This window comes from Nanorana parkeri, unplaced genomic scaffold (genome assembly GCF_000935625.1).
Source record: "Nanorana parkeri isolate BGI_ZX_2015 unplaced genomic scaffold, ASM93562v1 scaffold1053, whole genome shotgun sequence".
Lineage (NCBI taxonomy): Eukaryota > Metazoa > Chordata > Amphibia > Anura > Dicroglossidae > Nanorana > Nanorana parkeri.
The window spans coordinates 30,136-39,553 of record NW_017307321.1 but is presented as its reverse complement, the minus strand read 5'-3'; the positions used below and the strand labels follow the sequence as shown (position 1 = coordinate 39,553).

General features: G+C 47.1%; 1 protein-coding gene across 1 annotated transcript in view; it reads right to left on the bottom strand.

Moving 5' to 3' along the window:
* The window catches only part of SPRYD3 (SPRY domain containing 3), a 25,513-nt gene extending 17,935 nt beyond the window's left edge, over positions 1–7,578 (bottom strand). The window contains exons 1-2 of the mRNA XM_018567468.1: positions 7,506–7,578; positions 1,686–1,821 (exon numbers count right to left, since the gene is read on the bottom strand). Of these exons, the coding sequence (XP_018422970.1) occupies positions 1,686–1,813 (128 nt within the window). The 5' untranslated portion in view covers positions 1,814–1,821; positions 7,506–7,578. The remainder of the gene's footprint in view (positions 1–1,685; positions 1,822–7,505) is intronic.
* Positions 7,579–9,418: the final 1,840 nt, after the last annotated feature.

Genomic DNA, 9,418 nt, shown 5'->3' with positions numbered 1-9,418 from the left:
AAAAAGGGGGGGGGGGGGGGCAGCACTGCCACTGTAGCTACCGCTGGGAAAATAAAGGAGACCCTAAACTCCTCAGTGTTTCTGCCAGACCTAATTAACCCAGACATCTGGAGGATGTCAATGAACCTACAGGTATTTTTTGGATTGTATGAGGACAGTGAACATTTTTTCTTGAACGACTGTGGCGAAAAACTAGATCCCTGCAAGACTTCACCCTGTACAAAGCTGCCCTCCTAAAATATAACTCCTCCCTCCGTGCTGCCAAACAGACTTATTTTGTCACTCATTAACAAACTCTCATACACACCTCGCCAACTCTTTTCTACTTTTAACTCTCTACCTCGTCCTCCACCGCCACCACCCACTAACTCACTAACTGCCCAGTACATTGCCATTCACTTCAAAAACAAAAATCGATACAATTCGGGATCAGATCGCCACTGTGCAGTCATCTTCCCCTATTCATGTGCCAGACCCTCCATCACACCTGTTACTCTCCTCTTTTGACCTCGTCACCACAGAGGAGGTTACAAAGCTTCTCTCCGACACCCACCTGACCACTTGCCCCCTAGACCCTGTTCCTTCACCGCTACTTCGGTCACCCTCATACTTTATCCTACACTCTCTTACTCACATTTTCAATCTCTCACTCTCTACTGGAATCTTTCCCTCCCCTCTAAAGCATGTCCTGGTCACCCCAATACCCAAAAAACCCTCAATGGACCCTACCGACCTCAATAATCTCAGACCAATTGCCTTACTCCCATTCACCTCCAAACTCCTAGAACTCCTTATCTACAGCCGCCTAAGTCGCCACCTCGCTGATCACAACCTTCTTGACCCCTTACAATCTGGCTTTCGCCCCCCCCACACTCCACTGAAACCGCCCTCCTAAAACTCACTAATGACCTACTCACTGCTAAAAACAATGGCCACTATTCCTTACTCTTGCTATTAGACCTTTCTGCTGCTTTTCACACTGTTGACCACCTGCTCCTCCTCAAAAAACTACTCGCTTGGCCTACAAGACTCTGCTCTCTCGTGGTTCTCCTCCTACCTATCTAAGCGCTCCTTTAGCATCACCTACAATTCTAAATCCTCTCCTCTTCCTGTAGGGGTCCCCAAGGCTCTGTCCTTGGACCGCTTCTCTTCTCTATCTACACCTCCTCGCTTGGTCAGGTAATAACCTCACATGGCTTCCATTACCATCTCCATGCCGATGACACTCAAATCTATCTTTCTACTCCACAACTCACCCCCTCAGTGTCCTCTCGTGTCACTAATCTACTAGTCGCAACACTTTTTAAAAACTAAATCTCTCAAAAACTGAGCTCTTGATAATACCTCCTGCCCTGCAGCACCTCACTACCTGCTGCCGGCTTTCTGATTGGTATTCTTTCGCTAGAACCCTGGCTTCACATGATCCACCGCCTGACTTCTTGATAATCGGAGCACAAGGCACCGGCACGCAGTACCAGAAAAAAAAAAATATCGCTACTCATTACCAAAAAGCCAGCATCAGTGCATCCCTAGATAAACCATACTACAGAATTATACAACATAAAAATATTTCAGAAGTTACATCCAACGCCATCTTTTTTTTTCTGTGTACCAGTTTTCACACACATCTCCTAGACAAGAGCTGAAAGAAACAGAATACTAAAATGCTGAAGACAGCTTTGTACCTGAGGGTATCTCCGTCTACCATAATATGCTTGGTCCTCTCCTGGTAGCGCACTGCCCGCACCTCGCGAATCTCTCGAATTCTCCGTCTCCAGTTCAGGAATCGGTAGTGAAGGTTCAGGTCATCCATGTCTTAGCCTGAGAAAAAAAAAAGGACAGTTTTAATGACAGACTGAAGTTACCATTGGTGTATGACACACCCATAACAGTGCATGTAAAGCTGTCAGTTTACACCAGATAGGTCTAGGTAAGAGTAATGTCAGTGCAGGTCTTACACTGGTGCTAACCAGCGATCATTGATACTTCAAAGTGATGACTGGCAGAGGAAAGTAACAGTTTCCCTCATTCTGCACAAGGGAGGTTTTATTAAGCTGACAGCATGACCCCCACAGCTCTTTGTAGTTTATATCCTGTGAAACCAAGCAGTAGATAAATGCAAACAGTGTAAAAGAAAAAAAAGCTTTAAAAAGCAGTTTAAACTTACCTGTGTCTTCCCCGCGCTCCCGTCCGAAAATGTGAACATTCTCGGGCGTGCGCAAAGCATCTTGGGGCGGGTGCATGCGCAGTTCACATTTTTGGCCAGGAGACGAGGAGAGACACAAGGTAAGTATATGGAGGCGTGCCAGCAAGGACAGAGGAGTCAGCGCTGGAGGGACAGATGAAAAGGACAGGAAAGAAGATCGGATTAAGAAACATCATTAAAGGTAAGTGCTGACATTAACATTGGGGGGAGGGAAAAATATCTGACTTTAATGTCCCTTAAGGGAGAAAGGAGCTGTGATTTCATTGTATTGCATCTGCTTTGAACTTTGAAGATGATGTCTCCCACAATAGCTACAGAGGTGAATGAGGGTTAACTGCAATGTGCTTTTGCTGCTTCTTCAGAATGTTACTTCTATACAGTGTGAGCACATGTTCACTTTAACGACAGCCATACACACACACACACACTTGATGTGGTTTTATTCCTACACAGTAAGCACATCCAAAAAAAGTGGACAGACCCACAATGGACTAATCTAGACACATCACAGCTTAGCTGGTATATATTATACAGTGGGGCACTGACCCATACATCCCTGGTGCTCAACACGCAGCCTGCCAGCCCTTTGTGTGCTGGGCTGGATCAGCCACCTGTTGGGCACCAGAGTACAGTACTAGAACCTGGCACTATAAGACAGTACCGTCCAGGCAGCGATCACTCCACCTGGTAGTAGAAGAAAGTCTCAGATTAGCGCAGGAGCATGTGATCAGGTAAGTAGCCATCGTGGCTGGACAGTTATTTTTCACTACCAATGCAGGGGGCTAGAAATCAATGTCACTGACCACAACCAGTGTAGTGTTAAATGGCACTGCCACCAATTGGGAAGGGGCGGGTATAACTAACACTGCAACTGGCCACCAGTGCAGGAAGGGTTTGATTGCGCCCCCGACACCAACATTTTTACCTGGCTGCCTAAGATGACACAGTGCACAAAGATGTGTAGTCCTCTGGAAATGTGCTGGGGCCGCACTTTAGGCCCGGTTCCCACCTGGGCGTTTTTCCGCGCGTTCGTACTCACGGAAAAACGCTCAAACAGGGAAATGCCATTATTTTCAATGTGCATGGTTCCCATCTGAGTACGAACGCATGGGAAACTGCCCTACACCCAAAGAAGTACATGTACTTCTTTGGGGCGTTTTGGTCTGGCGTTTCCATTGGGATACAGCCCTCGGAAAAGCGCGTTTGTCGCGAGTTTTTTTTACCGCGAATCGCGGTGAAACGCGCATATTCAATACGCCTAGGTGTGAACCCAGCCTAACACTCTGACATTTTGTGTAACCTGTCAGTTGCTGAATACAAAGCACACAGCGGGGAAGCCAGCAGCGCATTTTGTTTAACCACTTGATGACACCCCCTTCCCATCCAGGCCATTTTTCAGTATTCTGCACTGCGGTACTTTCACATTTATTCCGTCATGCAACGCTGTACTGAAATGAATTTTATAAAATTTTTGGGGGACAGCACACACCCACATGCATAATACAAGTGATCGGGTGGCTGTACAGCCGCTGGAATGCGCTTGTATGTAAACAGCCAATCGCTGGCTGCCTACAATTCAAGCAGAGTACGAGCTGGGAGGGCGAGTATGTTTAAAAGCGCCCACCTGCATCCAAGAAGCCAAAATCCGGCCATTTAATCACAACGGCAGGACGTGAGGTGTTTAAATAGTAAGGCTGGGTTCACACCTGGGCGTATCTTTTCTGCTCGTTTTTTTCCGTTCAGTGAAACGCACGTTTTACTGGCAGTATGATTTTTTCCCTTCCACACTCGGGAATACCAATGGAAATGCGCAGAAAAACGCCCCAAAGAAGCTCCTGTACTTCTTTGGGCATAGGGCGTTGAAATACGCCCAAGTGGGAACCATGACAATAGGAAAGTATGGGATTTCACTTGCTGGGCGTTTTACTGCGCGTCGATCAGCGCTGTAAAACGCCAAGGTGTGAACCAGGCCTAACAGGCACACGCTGTATCACTTCTGCCAGTGTCAGAGAGAGAGAGGAGGCTGAGCTCGTTAATAGATTCGAGTAAGGATCATTTTTTTTTTCTCTTAATGTCAGGTGCGGCTCGGCCTCACTGGTTAGGGGGCGGCCTTATTGCCGCCCTCCTGGAAAGTGCCACCCAAGACAAATACCTAGTTTGATTTGCGGTAGATACACCTTAGCCACACACATTCCGGAAAAAAACTGCCAGTTTCGAGGAGACCATGCAGCACAACCCGTATTCCTCCATCATCCCCGGAATGATTTATGTCTGGATATGGTTATCACATGGATTCACTGGCACACACAGAGATCCAATATCAATATTTTGGTGATATATTTATGAAATGTCACATTATGTCATCAAAGGCTAAGGTTTTGGGACCTCAGAGCGACAGGGACGTCACAGTGATGGATACGGTCCTGTTATTTAGGAGCTGGAAGTCAGCAGGAGGCAACAAATGGCCAACACCTGAGCTGGCTATACACTGGTCATATTTCAGCAGAGTTCAACCCATGTGTGGCCCAGTCAGCACCCCTTCGTTCAACAAAATTCAATTTTTCAAGCTGACTTTTGGTGAAGGAGCCGGTCCTAAAATTCTCATCCAAAAAAAGGCCTGCAGCCAATCAGCTTTAGTACTGAGCGGGTATTGTGACATACCCACCTCTGTCAGAATACAACAGCCTGAGAGGTGGGGGGGAGGTCACCCTAGGCTCAGTATACCGCGAGCTGCTGCTGCTCGATGTATACTGAGATGCCGCAGCTGAAGCGGATCCCGACAATTATGCCGAGATCCGCCCAGCTGCGTGACTGACAGCTAGCTCTGCCTATCTAGAGGCAGAGCCAGCTGTACCCGCCCCCTCCACCAGTCAGCGCTGGCGGATCAGAGTGGGGGGAATCCAGCCCCTCCCCTGTCACGGCAGAGAGCCGTGACAGGATCGAGAGTTGGGCGAACGCGGTATGTGTTCGCTCACCTCCCGATCTACTGAGCCGACCTGTGACAGTCTCATTGTCACAGGTCGGCTAGAACTATGAGGTGAGTGAAAAGCACTCACCTCATAGTTCTCCTTTAAGCTTATAATTATCGTTCAATTTCCGCACAAATTCCCCATCATGCACAGACCAATGTGGATTTCGATTATCGCTTGTCAGCAAAACTAACTGGCTGAATTTTCGGCAATTGACAGAACTGATTTACGTGGCTATTGCAATGTGAAATTGCCAATAGCGGGCTGGCTATTGCACTGCAGTCTGCGGAGTATTGCCACTGGCAGCTGTCATTCCCTGGCTGAAGCTATACAAGCGCCATGTGCTTTACAATACAATTATTCAAAAAAATAATTATAAAAGGTTTTCGGCCTGACAAATCCTGCTGTGGGGAGGTGCGTTGCAGTGCCATCCATTTCAATGGCAACCCAAACGCAGTGTGATCGCCCGGAATGGAATGCACCGTACTGCAATGCCATGTGCTCCAGGGCAGTGCGATTTCAAAAACATTGTGCGTGTAGCTTTAGTCTGACGTCACCTTTATGTTTGTAACACTGCGTTTGTGTTGTTTATATTAAATTAAGGATGGTATTTATTTAATTTTTGTTATCAGATTAATCAAACTTATCGATTCTGAAAATCCTCCTTAGTTGCAGGCCTAGAATGTTTCGCTTGGGAAGTTACATCGAATGTTAAAATCACATCACAATTTCCAATGACTTTCATAAAGCCATCAAAGTCTCTGATGGCTTTATCAAATGTTCTGACCAGAAAATACACATAAACATGGCGCTATATAAATCCTGTATAATAATAATAAAACATTTGTAAGAAAATCTACCAGTGTCCGGACAGCTGTATGCTAGGTTCACACCGTCACGCTGCAGTAACACATATGTCAGTGTTATGCACGTTGGTGTAATGCGGTGCTATTCATTCTTAACGGCACTCCAATGCAGCTCGCCCTGCAGCACAGCACCACACACAGTAATGCAATATTGCATGTTGTGGTGCGCTGCGTTACACACAAAAAAAGTCCATGTGCCTTTTTTTGTTGCATCTTTTGAATGGGCTGCCCTGACAACGCACATTAACGCGTGGCATATCACGGGTGCATAAATGCAGACCTCACGGATAATAAAATCTTAACCCTTACTGCGGAGCTAGCCCAGCACTGCAAGGGTTCAGGGCCGGTTCACACCACAAACAGTGCGTTCCGGAGCGCTCATGCTCTGGAACGCACTGAATCACATTCCGCACGGCTCTCTGCGTTCAGGGGCGGTGTATTGAAGTCAACGGCACTGCAGCCACGCCCCCGGCCAAACGCGTACCACCTGCAAAAGCGCTGCAAGCACTATTCTTACAGATCGCACTGGACCGGAATGTGCCACATGTTCGGCCGATCGCAAATTCGGGCGTGGGGCGTGCCTGTAGTGCCATTGACTTCAATACACCGCCATGCCCCTTCCCGCAGGGAGCCAGCCGAGCTGCGATTCAGTGCGTTCCAGAGCCCAACTGCTCTGGAACGCACCATTTGTGGTGTGAACCCGCCCCACGTGCAGGTTTTGTTAGGGGCTAAAATAACAAAGATAAAGCGCACCTAAACCTCGATCCCAGTTGGCTGTTAGACCGCTCCCATCAGCCTCACTCTCCCTCCGCTCCGGCAGTCTAAGGTCCCTGAGACCATCACATCCAATACACTGCGTACTGAACATGAGGACGTCGAGGGACAAACCATCCCTGGAGCAGAGGGGGGAGTGAAGCTGAAGGGAGCTGTCTAACACCCATCCGGGATCGAGGTTTGGGTTAGTATATCTCTCTTGCTTGTTTGCTCCCTAGACAAAACCAGCACTTAACCCTTCCCATACTGACATATCCCCACTGCAGAGGGATAAGATTTCCTATGCCCGGAGTTCTTCTTTAACACACAACCGTGAACTCATCCTTGGCTCCACACATCCTCCTCAGGCAGCTCAGTACAGTTGGATTAGAATGAGAATACAGAACCATATTTCATATCGTTCCAGGTCCTCTTCGTGCCTCCTATGGGCTGAGTACATGAAGCTGACACCCGGCAGAGGCCTCCTCCATAGATAACGGCACATGATGGACGGGCTCTTCTTCCCGGGCACCTCACTAGCGGTTCATTCCATATGGGGAGACTCCCAGTCAGCACTCAGCCTCCACTCCATAGCCAGCACCTGCTAATGGTGCCCGAACTCTCACCATATCTGCCTCCGTAGTCATGTCCCGCCGCACCCTCAGCTCCTTTTTTCCCCGCCGCCTGTGCCCACATCACAAACCAGCTTACCTTCCGCCATGGATAGCATCAGTGACTTCTCAAGGCTGGGAACCCTCGGCCAATCGCCGCCGCGTTACCGAGACATCAGCCAATCAGCGCTCTCTATTGTGAAAGACACACATTGGCAGCCAATCAAAGGAGAAATATTTGCTAAGTAGGCGGGAAATAACTTTTACCGCATCTACTTCTAGAGAGACAATTGGCCGGTCTACTTTGTCTTCAGTGGGCAGCCATCATGCCAGAGATTTATCCCTATACTGTCGGAGGTAAACCTTGGGCTACAGGAAAATGGGCGCAGGCCTAAAGCTTCCCTGTGCATTGAAGACATTTCAGGGACGGTTTTTTTGTCACTCTTAATTGGTCATAGGTCGTACATTTCGATGCTGGTGATGTAGACTAGAACAGCGTGTAAGGTGGGCGGTGTGCCTTGCTAGTGACATCCACTGATTGAGTCAGGTGTGAGTCACACTTGTGAGTGCCCTGACTGGATCGGTGACGTGCTGTCATTATACCATACAATACTTTATGTTTCCAGGTTACAGGAAGTATTACAAAAAACACAGCGCAGAAAAAAAAAATCTGAAAACATATAATTGTTTTCACAAAAATATTATTTTATTATTCCACACCTTCAGTGACAAAGACCTTGCCTAACACCCCCAGCCCCTCATTAACAACAGGCATAGGTAATGACTATAAAAAGAGGGAGGGGGGAGCAAGGGGCAAAGGATTTAAATGGGTCTATTTATTTAAAAAAAAGATGCATAGTTAATTTCACATTCGTACTGTGAGAATTACCCATAATGGGGCAAAATCCAATGTTCATATTTGTTCTTCAAGTATGGGCAGTAGTAAAGATACATTCTTTCACACAGTGAATCGGCATACTGCATTATGGCCACCAGATGGCGCTGAGGATCATAGGAAATAAATATAACAATGTAACAATTCTAGTGACCACTGGAGGGAAAAAAGCAGATATATGTAACCATTGATCTTACAGGATCCCAGTCGTAGGAATGGTTACATCTATTTGCTAATTCCCACCAATGTTCTCTAGAACCCCGGATCTCAACTAGTGGGTCGCGGCGTCCTTAGTCCATAGAGCTGGGCCTCCTGCCCCATTCAGCAGGGAGACAGAGAGGGGACTTTTTGTGGCAGTGTGCAGGAGACTCCTATGTATTATGAAACAGTCCCCTCTCTCCCCGGGCCCCCTGCTGAAGTGATAGCGTCCGTGGAGAGGAGACTATTTCACCACTTTCGGCCCGAGGAGTAACATCGAGAGCTGCAGCTCCTGATAATGAACTTAAAGTTCCAGCCTCCACTGTCCTCGCCAGTGTGGTAGAAATCAATCTTGCTCAATGCGGCGGATGAATTTTAAATAGGGAGTATGGCCTGCCCAGAGACCAGAGGAGGCAGGTGGGGAGAGGTGTGCAATTTTTTTTGATAATAACGTGTAGTGAACAGATAAAAACAGATCATAATGTCCATGCTGCTAGCTGAAAATTAATTTAGGATGGAGAGAAAATGTAAAAAATTATAAAAAATAATGAAAACAAAATTTAAACCAACCTTGCCATCCCCGCCATCTGCCTGGAAATTAAGACGCATGCGTGGGGCATGCATTTGTACTCAATGATTGCGCCACACATGTTAGGTATCACCACGAATGTGAAATTATTTTTGGGTTGCAACTTAATGGCCAAGGACAAATGTGGGTCCTGAGGTTACACAGGGTAATAACCACTGGTCTATAAATATAAGAATTGTTACATTGTATCTCTTCTTACTTAGATGTATTTTTTTCCTGTGATCCTCAGCTCTGTCTAGTGGCCATAATGTGGTATTTTGTCGATTCACTCAATGAATGAACCTCTTTTTACTACTGCCCATAACATTTGAAGAACATTCCACAACCAGAG